The sequence below is a fragment of the Littorina saxatilis genome, linkage group LG4 (assembly GCF_037325665.1).
Source record: "Littorina saxatilis isolate snail1 linkage group LG4, US_GU_Lsax_2.0, whole genome shotgun sequence".
Taxonomy (NCBI): Eukaryota; Metazoa; Mollusca; class Gastropoda; order Littorinimorpha; family Littorinidae; genus Littorina; species Littorina saxatilis.
This window is the reverse complement of record NC_090248.1, coordinates 68,398,059-68,411,697: the sequence shown is the minus strand read 5'-3', so window position 1 is coordinate 68,411,697 and position 13,639 is coordinate 68,398,059. Positions and strand designations below refer to the sequence as shown.

The window sequence follows — 13,639 nt, the reverse complement described above, 5'->3', positions numbered from 1 at the left end:
GAAAGTTTAATAGATTTCTCGGTATATTTCCTTTTTTGTAACATTTTCTTTTTTCTGTCTGTCTCTGAGAGTAGGAATTCGGGTTCACTCAGTTAATGTCACTCACGTAATTAATTGGTTCAAATAACACACTCTGCGCAGGAATCTGTCCGAATGTGTTGCCATGCCGACACGGTATTGTGCGTCCAAATGAAAGGATCGATGCTCGTATCAGTGCACGTGCAAGTTTCAACAGGTCTGTGGCGATGAACAAGATCGTGTACACGGGAAAGGCGGTACAAATATCTTTAATATTCTCTCTTGACTGGATGGTTATTATTGTTTATCGTCTCTTCAGCAGTTAAATGCTATTCGAGACCGTCTTGACTGGAACTGGTTTGATTCAAACCACAGTATAAATAGGCTTTTGTATAACTGTTGAAAAAAAGAAAAAGAAAACAAAATTTAAAAAAAGAACAAGTCGCGTGAAGCAAACATTTAGTCAAGATCAACACCACAAACCATTCATCGCCGAGACTACATTCAGATAGTCTCGGCTAACTATACCGAAGACCGAGACGGGTCACGCTCGCCGCCGCGAAGCACGCGCCCGTACTACTTACTGAACCTATTTTCTTTCTTTCTGAGCACATTTTTAGAGTAAACACACGACATATCTATATATTTTTGAATTCAGGAGAAGATGAGGAATACAATGCAATCAATTTTAAATCTGTTTGCGAAATATTGATTTTAACGACAACTTTAATGAGCAAACTCATTAATTAATTTTTAAGCCTCCAAGCTGAAATGCAATACCACAGTCCGGCCTTCGTCGAACATTACTTGACCAAACTTTCAACAAAATTGGTTAGAAAATGAGAGCGTGACAGTGCCGCCTCAACATTCACAAAAAGCCGGATATGACGTCATCAAACACCTTTATTAAAAAAAATGGGGAAAAAACGTCTGGAGATATCATACTCAGGAACTCTCATGTGAAGTTTCATGAAGATCGGTCCAGTAGTTTTCTCGGAACCGATCTATACACACACACACACACACATACACCACGACCCTCATCTCGATTCCCCCTCCATGTTATAAAAACATTTAGTCAAAACTTGACTAAATGTAAAAAAGTTGTAGTGGTATGTTCTAGTGCAGTCTATTAAATTTTATGCCTGTACCGATTTACCCGACATAAAATTTAATAGACTGCACTAGAACTAGAAATGTTATGCCTGTACCGATTTACCCACCGGCACGGTTGGCCTAGTGGTAAGGCGTCCGCCCTGTGATCGGGAGGTCGTGGGTTCGAACCCCGGCCGGGTCATACCTAAGACTTTAAAATTGGCAATCTAGTGGCTGCTCCGCCTGGCGTCTGGCATTATGGGGTTAGTGCTAGGACTGGTTGGTCCGGTGTCAGAATAATGACTTTGTGACTGGGTGCAGTGAGACATGAAGCCTGTGCTGCGACTTCTGTCTTGTGTGTGGCGCACGTTAAAGTCAACGTGGTCGGCTGGGCGTTAAGCAAACAAACAAACAAAGAAACAAACCGATTTACCCACTTGACATTTTTCGTCTGCGCATATAGCTTCCTGGTCTGCGCCAAAGAACCAGAAGGAGCGATAGGGACATACAATCAATAATTTACTCACGTCTTGCCCCTTTGACATTTTGCACTGGTTTCTGAACACTGTTTTTTGACGAGCCGCACGATACATTGCCATTGGCTTATTGTGTGTGTGTGTGCCGTGTGTGTGTGTGCCTATGACGGTGTCAGTGTGTTTGTGTGTGTCGTATGTGTGTGTGCAGTGCGTGTGCTAAGGCGTGCATTTTTTGATCGCATATGATTTTTTCATCAAAAAAATAGATGTTTTATCACAAAAAATAATTGATTCATCACAAAATATTTATTCAAAAAAACAAATTATTAATCACAAAATGTAATACTTTTCTCCACAAAAAAATGATGTTTCATCACAAAAAATACTATATTCCGCGTGCTGCCTTTTGTTGTGAATGCTCATGTTCGCCAGTCTCATATACATCCACACACGCATCTTCAGCTTTATAGAGAAGAAACACTTCGGCAGGGCAGCTAGATCCGTGTTTACATCGATAGTAAACCTTCTTCCCATCATAGGTTTTTGTAGCGACGGTGATGTACCAGGAATCCTTGGGATTCTGCAGAATCTTGAAACGTGTTTGTCCTCGCACAATCTTTTCCCTCTCCTCGTCTTCTTTTCGGTGGAGGCTCTTCATTTTCATCTTCTTCAGACGAGTCGTCAAACCGAAAGTAATTGGAGCAATAGGTGTAAATTCCTTTCCCATCTTGGTTTTGCTTTTCTTGCCAAAGTTAATGCAGCAACTAACAGGCAAAAGCAAAACCAATATACAAGAAGAGATAGAAAACTGATCAGTATCACGAAGTAGTGAGTCCAGTTCAGTCCAGTGAGTGAGTAGTGAGTCCAGTTCAGTCTCATACAAAGAAAGAAAACAAGCTCAGGGAAGAATATCACTCACATTGGAACGACAAGCACTCAATCATACATTTTTGTGAATGTTTTATTTTATTTGTTGATTTGAGTATCTTTTCTGTTGATTAAACAGTATTTTTTTTGACGAACTAAATTTATTTTAGAAGATACAGTTATTTTATTGATAATTGATTTTTTCTTTTAATTTAACATCTTTTTTTTGACAGTTCAAATTTCTTGTGATAATGTAAATATTTCGTGATAAAACCATTATTTTTTGTGAAAATTGCATTATTTTTTTGTGATAAAAGCATCATTTCTTTTGACGCATTAAATGTTCCAACAATTAATCTCTTGATTGATAAGATGAGTTCAGTAAAGGCATATTAATTTGGATGAATTGAATTGTAATCTATTTCACATGATTATCATTCTTCTTCTTCCATTTAACGCCCAGGGTCAACATTCTGACTATTAGTGGCGCATTGAGACAGTTAATGCCGTGTGAGATGGATTTTTTTTTTTACTTTATTCCAAGTCCCACGGGTATTTGGTGGACATTTTTATCTATGCCTATACAATTTTGCCAGGAAAGACCCTTTTGTCAATCGTGGGATCTTTAACGTGCACACCCCAATGTAGTGTACACGAAGGGACCTCGGTTTTTCGTCTCATCCGAAAGACTAGCACTTGAACCCACCACCTAGGTTAGGAAAGGGGGGAGAAAATTGCGGCCTGACCCAGGCCTGAACACGCAACCTCTCGCTTCGTTACCACTCGGCCACCCAGTCCCTCAGAAATCGCCCCTGCAAGGGGCATTCATTGGCTTATGTGCAACAAGTATGGGATTATCTAATTGAGAAATAACATGTCGCGTAAGGCGAAAATACAACATTTAGTCAAGCTCAGTCGAACTCACAGAATGAAACTGAACGCATTGCATTTTTTCCGCAAGACCTTGTCCACCGCTCGTGGCAAAGGCAGTGACATTAACAGTCCAGAAAAGCGCGGTAGCGGTTGCGCTGAGGAGGATAGCACGCTTTTCTATATCTCTATTCTTTTTACATTTAGTCAAGTTTTTTTAACTTTCTGAACGTGTTTTTAATGCAAACATATCATATCTATATGTTTTTGGAATCAGGAACGGACAAGGATTAAGATGAAATTATTTTTAAATCGATTTCGGAAATTAAATTTTAATCATAATTTTTATATTTTTAATTTTCAGAGCTTGTTTTTAATCCAAATATAACATACTTATATGTTTTTGGAATCAGAAAATGATGAAAAATACGATAAATGTAATTTTGGATCGTTTTATAAAAAAATAATTTTAATTACAATTTTCAGATTTTTAATGACCAAAGTCATTAATTAATTTTTAAGCCTCCAAGCTGAAATGCAATACCAAAGTCCGGCCTTCGTCGAAGATTGCTTGGCAAAAATCTCCATCAATTTTATTAAAAAATGAGGGTGTGACAGTGCCGCCTCAACTTTTACAAAATGACGGATATGACGTCATCAAAGACGTTTATCCAAAAAATGAAAAAAACATACGGGGATATCATACCCAGGAACTCTCATGTAAAATTTCATAAAGATCGGTCCAGTAATTTACTCTGAATCGCTCTACACACACGCACGCACAGACACACACACACAGACACACATACACCATGCACGACCCTCGTCTCGATTCCCCCCCTCTATGTTAAAACATTTAGTCAAAACTAAATGTAACAAGGGGCATTCAACATTCACCCATAAATTGAACATGCTTTAACTACATTTATCAACCTAACCAGTGATTAACGTTTTTACACACACACACACACACACACACACACACACGGCTGGAGTTTCTTCGGATTTACAGGCCTTAGACCAAATCAGTAAAGTTACAGGTGGTTTTTTTCCGCCCCAAGATTCCGTGTCATGTTCCTGTGGTTTCCAAATCGATCATAACTCAGTATAGGCACTAAAAAGTAAAGTTGTTGTTATGACATTTTGTTTTCAAAATCCGATCGTGTCTATTCACTACTCGACAAACAACGCCTTCGCTTTCTCTTGCGAGAACTTGTGACCTGACAAAACTGAGGTGATAACTCGCCGCCGGTATTTGTCAGTTGTCGCCCGCTACGCAGCGCTTGGAGCTTTCGTGAAAATCAAGCGTGCCTAATGCAAAGCAATGGCGGGATCAAAACAAATTCCGATGAGGCAGCGACTGGCAGTGGGATTATGTGTATGATGCTGCTCAGAATCCTTGTGATTAGTTCAGGTATGTTTAGTTTTTAGATCTGTTGATTGAATTTTATTACTTTAGACTAATTTATAGAACAGTACGTAGCTTGATTATACAGGCTCATAAAATCGAACGCACGTCTCGAAAGTTGTGTTTTTACTTGTTCAGATTTCGCTTTAAACTGAATCATCTGCAGTGTTTGGCATTCGTGGTAGCGTAGTCGACTGTGGAACGCGTCCAACGTTTGTATGATATCGTTTCACCAGTTGAATCATGTGTAGTTTGTGCCTCTTTGTGGGATTGAATTTACAAAACAAAAGTCTGGAAAACTCAAAAAGCTGCGATCATAACTCGGGGAATCAGACTCAGGGATTCAGTCAGACTCAGATGTACACGTTGATCAGTGTCAGTGTCAGTATCATGTCCATGATATCATCCTACAAATCGGAACCGGTGTAACAAAAACAGTTTTCGGCCAAGACCAGCTTTTGCATTTGGCCTAGTTGATCTGGTAGTGGTATGAATAATAAACTACATTAAAACATATTTCCCCCTCCCTAAGTATAATGTTATTTGTTGACACAAAGGCAAAACATGTTGCTCATGTTTTCAGTGGTTTATTCAGGAAAACTGCAAGCGTAGGAAGGCCTAGCGCATGCGCGTGCATTATACGATACAGAGCTATGCGACATTTAGGTTTACTTATGTTATGGTTTCGTATACTCGATCGTAGTGTAGGCAATCATATTACATCTCCCTTTCCAAGATAAAAATCCATATAATGTTATGCTGGATTGTTTCAAACAAATGTCTTTCCTATTTCCATGTTCATACATCAAGAGCACACAATATTGTTGAACATTTCTGAGTCTGTTTTCAGCTTTGGAGTGTTCATGTTACAAGTTTATATTATTAACATTACATAGTTGCTTCAGGTAAAAATGCTGGAAACACGATTTGACTAAAATTGTCTTTGGCACATATGATGACATCTTCTGGAACTGTCTTTGGATTGTTCAGCTGGCTGTGGTCAGTTGTGGCAAGTCCTTAGCCTTGGTGTCGTGGTATGACTTCTGGTTGTCTTGGCGGTGCTGTAGTCTTTCGCGAATGAGGTCGTCGGTTGGGTTTCCGGTGTGTCGAGTAGGAAGATTTCCACGAGGCTTTCTTCCGGTGATCAGCTCTGAGGGACTAGGAATTTTGGGGGAAACTGGAGTTGTGCGAAGGCACAATAGGGTAAGGTCAGGGTCACTGCCGTCCTGTTTTGCCTTGATGAGAGCTTGCTTTACTGTCTGCACCTGTCTCTCAATGAAGCCATTTGACTTGGGGTAGATGGGGGAAGAAGTGACATGGTCAAAACACCACTCCTTGGCGAACTCTTGAAATGCTTTTGCCGAAAACTGGGGCCCGTTGTCCGATTTGAGCGTTTTGGGAATTCCGTGCTCGGCAAATATCTGCTTCATCACTGCGATGGTGGTCTTGCAGGTGTAGTCGTTTGGGAGTTTCCTGCAGACGAAGAACTTGCTGTAATAATCAGCGACGAGGATGTGTTGGGTGTTGTCCACTGCAAAGAAGTCTACACCCAAGACTTCCCAGGGCTGTGTCGGAATCTCATGAGGATTGAGTGTTTCCGGCACTTGGTTCTTTTGGTGCTCCTGGCAGATGGGGCATTGAGATGTCAGTTTTTCGATGTCCTTCGAGATACCTTGCCAGTACACCGAGGCTCGTGCCCTTAGTCTGGTCTTCTCTATCCCTTGGTGGGCTGCGTGCAGTTGTCTCAGCATCTCTTGCTGGAGGTTTAGCGGAATGACCACACGATCACCTTTGAGTGCGATTCCGTCCTCCACAGAAAGTTCGTCTCGGAATGACCAAAAACTGCGAATCGGTTCGGGGACTTCTTGTATGGTGTCTGGCCATCCGTTGATGATTGTTGGGATCAGCTTGCTCAGAGTCGGGTCATGTTTGGTTTCCTCTTGGAGTGACTTGGTTCTCTCCGTGCTGAATCTGACCTGGCCAACAGTGAGGTCGAGATCAATGGTCTTGACGTTGCCAGGGCTCGGCAGTCTGGACAGTGTGTCTGCTACTGTCATGTCCTTGCCGGGTTTATATTCGATTGTAAAATCATACTGTTGTAGTCTGAGGAGCATTCGCTGCAGTCTTGGGGGTGCTCTGACGAGAGGTTTGTTGAGGATCATAACCAGTGGTTTGTGATCCGTTTTGACGAGGAATTTCTGACCGTACAGGTAGGTGTGAAATCGTTCAACCCCGTAGACGATGGCCAAAAGTTCTCGCTCAATACAGGCATATCGCGTTTCAGCGTCCGTCAGCGTCTTTGATGCATATGCTATCGGCTTTCCCTGCTGGAGCAGTGTTACGCCAAGACCCTTGATGCTGGCGTCTGTCTCCAGTGTTGGTGTAGCACTTGTGTCAAAGTAGACCAGCGTGGCATCCTCTGAGACTGCATCCTTTAGGGCCTGGAAGCACTTTTGATGGTGTTCACCCCAGATGAATACTGAGTCTTTCTTGATGAGTTCTCTGAGTGCAGCTGCTTTCTCGGCCAGGTTGTTGATGAATGGCGACATGTATGTCACAAATCCAAGGAACTCCTGCAGTTCCTTTTTGGACGTCGGCGCTGGCATGGCTTTCAGGTCGTTGACCTTGTCAGGATCAGGATGCACGCCTTCCGGAGTGTATGTTGCGCCGAAAAATGTGATGGACTGCGTCTTGATGGTACACTTCTCCGAGTTGAAAACCAATCCATTCTCTGCTGCGGCTTTCATTAGGTTGCACAGGCTTTCGTCGTGCTCTTCTTCTGTCTTGCCATAGACTACAACATCGTCTGAGATGCCGGTGGCTCCTTTCACGTTTTCAAGGATCTGATCCATTTTAAGCTGGAAAATATCTTGGCTGACCTTGAGACCAAATGGAAGTCTGGAGAAGCAATATCTGCCATAGGGAGTCTGGAACGTCGTCAAGAGCTGGCTTTCTTCATCGAGCTGAACTGACCAGTAGCCACTCTTGGCGTCTAGCTTGGAAAAGTAGCGACTTCCACAGAACTGATGCGTCAGCTCTTCAATGGTCGGAATCTTGTGGTGTGGGCGTTTCAGTGCGAGGTTGAGATGACGGGGGTCAAGGCAGATTCTAAGCTTTCCCGACCGCTTCTTGGAGTAGGCGAGACTGGACACCCAGTCCGTCGGCTCTGTCACCTTTCTGATCACACCACTTTCCACCATGCTGTCGAGCTCTTCTTTGATCGCGTCTCTGAGAGCGATTGGAGTTTTTCTTGGTGCATCGATGTGTGGCGGGACGTCTGGATCCACCACAAGTTTGACAGGACCAGGCATCTTGCCAATTTTGTCAAACTGCTCCGGATTGTCTTTCAGCAGGTCTTGGACACAGGTGATCTTGTTCTTAGCTGCTGGGGGTGACGCTGAAATGCTGCAGTGCAGTGTCACGATTTTCAACTTTTCGCACGACGGCAACCCAATGATGGCTGGTCCCTCTACATCTACAATGTAGAACCCCGTTTCCTGCCACTCGCCTCTGTAGCGACAGGGAAACGTAATCTTGCCAAGGCAGGAAATGTCTGTGCCGTTATAGGCAGTCAGCTTCGTGCCGCCTTTCTCTTTCAAGATCTTGTTGATAGGTGTCCCCTCCTTTGTCAGTAGATCAGGGAACATGTCTCTAAACATGCGCAGGGGCAGTGTGTTCCCCTGTGCACCTGTGTCGACCTTGACGATGACGTTGTGTTGTCCGGCTCTACGTGGAAGTTGTGTTTTGAGTCTGACGAATGCTTCGTCACGTTGTTGGGGCGTTGAAGAGACTGAAGAGATGACGACCGGACTAAAAGTTAGTTCGTCGAAGTTCTCTTCGTCGATTTCCGCCTGCATCGCCTTGATTTTTGCTTCTGATCTCCGGTGATGTCCTCCACCGCGGCTGCTTGATCCGCCACGTCGTTGCCCGCGTCCATGTGAAGGGATGTGTGGAGACTGGTGTTGCTCGGAACGGCAAACTTTGGCAAAGTGATTATTTTTGCCGCAGGCATGGCAGGTAACACCATGGGCTGGGCATTCTCGTGGTTTGTGTCGTCCGCCACAGTTTCTGCAGGTAGGATGGGTTTGAGAGGGACGGTTGTTAGACTTAATGGTACTGATACTGGCAGAGCCGGCCATTGTTTGTAGCTGCTCTACATGTGATGCAGTAGCCTCGAACGTGCGGCCCATCTTTACCACATCAGCCAACTTGACACCCTTCTCTTGTTCCAGGAGTTTCCTTTGGAATTCTTCAATGGGTGTGCTCGAGATGATCAATTCTATCAGTCTCTCCTCCAATTATTATTATTATTATTATGATCATTTGTGCGCCTAATCTAAATATAGCCCTAGGCGCTTACAAAATATAAAATACATAGTGAACATTATACGAAACACAAATCGACAAGGACTCATACACTCGCAGACAGGCGCACAGCGAGAACGCGACGCACTCACTCATACCAACTACAGGCACATGCATTCTAGACGGAAAAACAGTCGTAAATAAATAAATAAAGTATTGGATACATAAAGTTAGTTGAGAGAAGAAGAATAGAGCTGGAAAGGGAAGAAGAAGGAGAAAGAAAGAGACAGATCAAGGACCAGCAGGAGAGGGTGATGTGTGGTCATTAACGGACTAGTGAGGGAAGAGGTGTGTTTTGAGTGAGGTTTTGAATGATTGCATAGATGTGGAGTGCCTGAGTGAATGCGGGAGTTGGTTCCAGATGGATGGGGCCTGGTAGGAGAAGGTGCGCTGGCCATATGTTTTGGTGCGTGCTGATGGTATCCTAAAAAGGCGGGTGTCTGCGGAGGATCTTAGGGAGCGAGAGGGGGAGTAGACATCAAGAAGGTCAGAAAGATAGCTAGGGGACAAAAACACACTTCTGTGCCTGGAGCTGCGCCCTTGTCACAAAATCATCGAGTGACTCTGATTTGGCCTGCCTCATGCTCATGAGTTTGAGCCTGCTCACACGAAAGTGTTCAGCTGGTTCGATCTGTTCACTCAAGAGCTCTTCTTTTCTTCATCTGTGAGGGTCATAGCATTGTACATGCGAAGGCCTTTTTCACCAATTTGGAGGAGTATGTGGGCAACCTCATTCTCTTTCGGCACCTTCTTTGTGATAAAATACAGTTCTAGTCTTTGCTTGAACATTTTGAAAGACTCTGCGACGTTTTCACTGTCCCATACCATCTCGGGAACTTGTTTTGAAGACATGATTGGAAACGACTTTTCCTAACCGTAATCTGTGTAACGGTCGCGAACACGTGCTCGAGCGAAGAGGCTATTACTAACAACACAACAGTGTATTCAGCCCAAAAAAGTCCGATTGTAGGCTTCTAACTAGAGGCACACTCACGGGGACTGGATCTGCTGCTTGTTACCTTTTCCGCTGATGTTCGAGTTCGACCTCAGGTACTTTACATTCAAAATTGTTCGACAACAAAAATGGTATTAACTTAGAAACTTGCGTTATCACAAAACCCTTCCCTTCCCCGCATCAAGGGAAGTATCTTCAGTACTGGTGACAGAAAGGGGGAAAACTGGTCAAAATTCAAGTCTGTAGTTTTGTTTTTGAAATATAGCTTTTCATAAAGCAGAATACTGTAGTATCTGATTTACAAAAGAAAAAATCTCTGGTTCACATGGTTCTTATTACATAATCTAACTTTAAAAGCTGGTTCCTGTGTGTCTATGTGTGTGTTAGTATGATGACGATAGGATCCGAAATGGCTGCACGGACTGAGATGTGAATTGCAGAGAATGTTCTTTGCCACTCAACTCGTGTCATAGGGTACTTTTGGAATAGCAAATTTGAAAGGAATTTTTTTAACAAACGGCGGAAAACATTACATACCCAGTGAGCTATCGAGGATCCTCCCCGTCTGGGCTGTCGAAACATGGTCTTGTTGAAAGACATTTTCAAATGGTTAACGGGGAGATACACTCGAAGCACATTTAGCAAAGTTATGTTGCCAAATCATCAAAGATCGATATTTCACTACGTGGATCGATGCACACAGTTGAAATAGATGTGACTTTCACACGACCGAAGACTACTTACTTGCAGATGACATACAGAGCAATCACTGATCTAAATGTTTGGATCAGTGAGAGCAATCCGTTGAAGAACAGTTACTCTGCTTATTCATCTTCAGTTAAGCTTATTTCCCCTGCCATAAGTTTCCTTGCAGATATGCAGTCGCGTAGTGAAATGAACTAGTGTCATTGGAAGATTCTTCTCAGTCAATGATCAAAGCACAGTAAGTTCTGTGCCGACAGAAGTCACTTTGGGACAACACGACGATTGACTTTATTTATGAGCCCAAAGGCAACGATATCGACAAGAATGTATGCACTTGACATTAAATAAAACATTCATAGACAGTTTGCAACTCACCAGATCTGTCAAAGAGCCTTCACTCGTGAAAAACGATGATTTTTATCAGACCGGTATCGGAAACAATCTCTTAGTAACCTGCGTTCCTCCCTCCGTGGCGATGTGACGGCGCACATTTGTTTGTTTGTGGCTGTTAATCGCATAACAACACAGTTGAAATTTGTGTGTAAAATAGCATCCATGTGTCCGAATCAGTTCGTTATCCGCTTTCCGATGGTTATTCAGTGTGAGTGGAGTTACTTTGAATCTAAAGTTGAGGGTAACCTGCGTTCCACGTGTGACGGCGTGAACAAATTTGATTGCAATATTGCAGTTTCTCCTCTAGACTGTATTAAAACATGCGTCCGAATGAGCTGACCCCCACTTGTCACCAGTAGCAAAGAACAACTTATATCACACGGGGCATCCTTTTGAAGGAATGACATTTTTGGGTCAAATTTATGAATTGAAATTCACTTCACTTCAAGGAAGGGACATGCTTTATAAGTGTACCTCTTTAATTTGACCGGGAAACAATATTTCAATCTTGGGTATTATATATTGTCAATCCAATGAGAAAGCTGGTCTTAGGGCGAAAACTGACACACTCCGACAAGTACAACCGATAAGTTGTTCATAAAGATTTTGTTTGAAATTCAAAGAAATGTGATTTTATTTTGATAAACTAGTAAGATTTTTGGTGAGCAATTTTAGACGAGTCAGAGTCACAATTTCTTGTATCTCAGCAACAGCACGATCATGAACGACTGACGTCATTGTCACCAAAGCGAGACATAATTTGATGCCAAACACTTGAAACAAACTTATTAATGTTTTGGAAAAAAATGATTTTTTTTGGTTGGTCCCAAACTCCCATGTTTAGGAGTTATGTTCTGAATTAAAAAAAAAACATCAACTGCTCCTAGCCTCTGGACTAGTGATAAGTTTACACTACTTGATTAGCAGGCACATTAATTTTAGTGATGGCTGACTAGGATTGGAATCGGTGACTTGTGAGCTTTGTTGACCAGATCCTTGAACTGTCACAAACCAGCCAAACACTTTGGAATAAAGAAGAAGAGAGTGAAATAAAACAAAAGAGAGTTAACAAAAGAAAAAGAGAGGGTTGAAAGATTTAACAAAAAACAATGGCAGGGCTCAAACCTGGACCTGACAATTTACGGTCTGGAGCACTAACCACTGTACCCACTAACCACTGTACCCACTAACCACTGTACCCACTAACCACTGTACCCACTAACCACTGTACCCACTAACCACTGTACCGTGCCAGCTTATTGTCAGGGTGGGCAAAAAAAGAGAGGTCTATTTTGAGAGCTACTGTCGGTTCCCAAGCCTGGGGGCTCTGTAATCGACTTGTCGGTTCCCAAGCCTGGGGGCTCTGTAATCGACTTGTCGGTTCCCAAGCCATTCCATAATCCATTTTTTAAAAGTCATTTGTTACCCATCTTAGTATCTATAGATCTACTAGTAGTAGGCCCAGCACCTATACCTGGCTGTCGTAAGCTTGTCGTCAAACGGAAGTGAAATGACTATGGACTGCTTTGCAGTATGTTGTTATTGCGAGTTATTTATTTTAGCTGTGTTTTCTGTCATTTAGTTATCGATTGAAACTTTTTTCAATAAAAAAAAACCCAATCAAATTTCTAAGAAATACAAAAAAAGATCGCAAAGCATCACGTGACTTTCAGCGAGATCAGCGAAACGCTACAGGAACTCCACCCATGGGGATTCCTTGTATACACTATACAGGGGAAACGCCTACAGGAACTCAACCAACAGGAAATCCCAGTCTTTTGGTCGACATAGACCCCTTCAGCCTAACTAACTAAAATGACATGGAAAAAAACTCCTCAATATGGCAGATGTGCACATATCCTTTATCTTCAGCTCCTTTTCTTTTCTTTTTCAGGGTGAAAATCTGATTAGAAAAGAAGAGATTTGAATAAGAAACAGAACTGTTGCTGAAAGTGAAATGGAGGGTGTACAGCTGGCATCCGCAGGGGACGATATCAAGATATTGGATTGTGGCAACGGCTTTTCCCTGGTTCACGCTTTCAATCCGCACTGTAATCACAACATTGCGTCGTTGTCATGGAACAATGAGGGTGAGTATTGTTTCTTCCACTTTCAGGCAATAGTAGTTGGAAAAGTAGTGTGCCCACATAAAAAGTTACACTCTTCCACTTTCAGGCAATAGTAGTTGGAAAAGTAGTGTGCCCACATAAAAAGTTACACTCTTCCACTTTCAGGCAATAGTAGTTGGAAAAGTAGTGTGCCCACATAAAAAGTTACACTCTTCCACTTTCAGGCAATAGTAGTTGGAAAAGTAGTGTGCCCACATAAAAAGTTACACTCTTCCACTTTCAGGCAATAGTAGTTGGAAAAGTAGTGTGCCCACATAAAAAGTTACACTCTTCCACTTTCAGGCAATAGTAGTTGGAAAAGTAGTGTGCCCACATAAAAAGTTACACTCTTCCACTTTCAGGCAATAGTAGTTGGAAA

General features: G+C 42.6%; 1 protein-coding gene across 1 annotated transcript in view; it reads left to right on the top strand.

Annotated features, from left to right (window-relative positions):
- Positions 1-4,606: 4,606 nt before the first annotated feature.
- Positions 4,607-13,639, top strand: part of LOC138965468 (protein NEDD1-like) — a 53,998-nt gene continuing 44,965 nt past the window's right edge. Inside the window, exons 1-2 of the mRNA XM_070337629.1 lie at positions 4,607-4,740; positions 13,047-13,242. Coding sequence (XP_070193730.1) covers positions 13,110-13,242 — 133 coding nt within the window. The 5' untranslated portion in view covers positions 4,607-4,740; positions 13,047-13,109. The remainder of the gene's footprint in view (positions 4,741-13,046; positions 13,243-13,639) is intronic.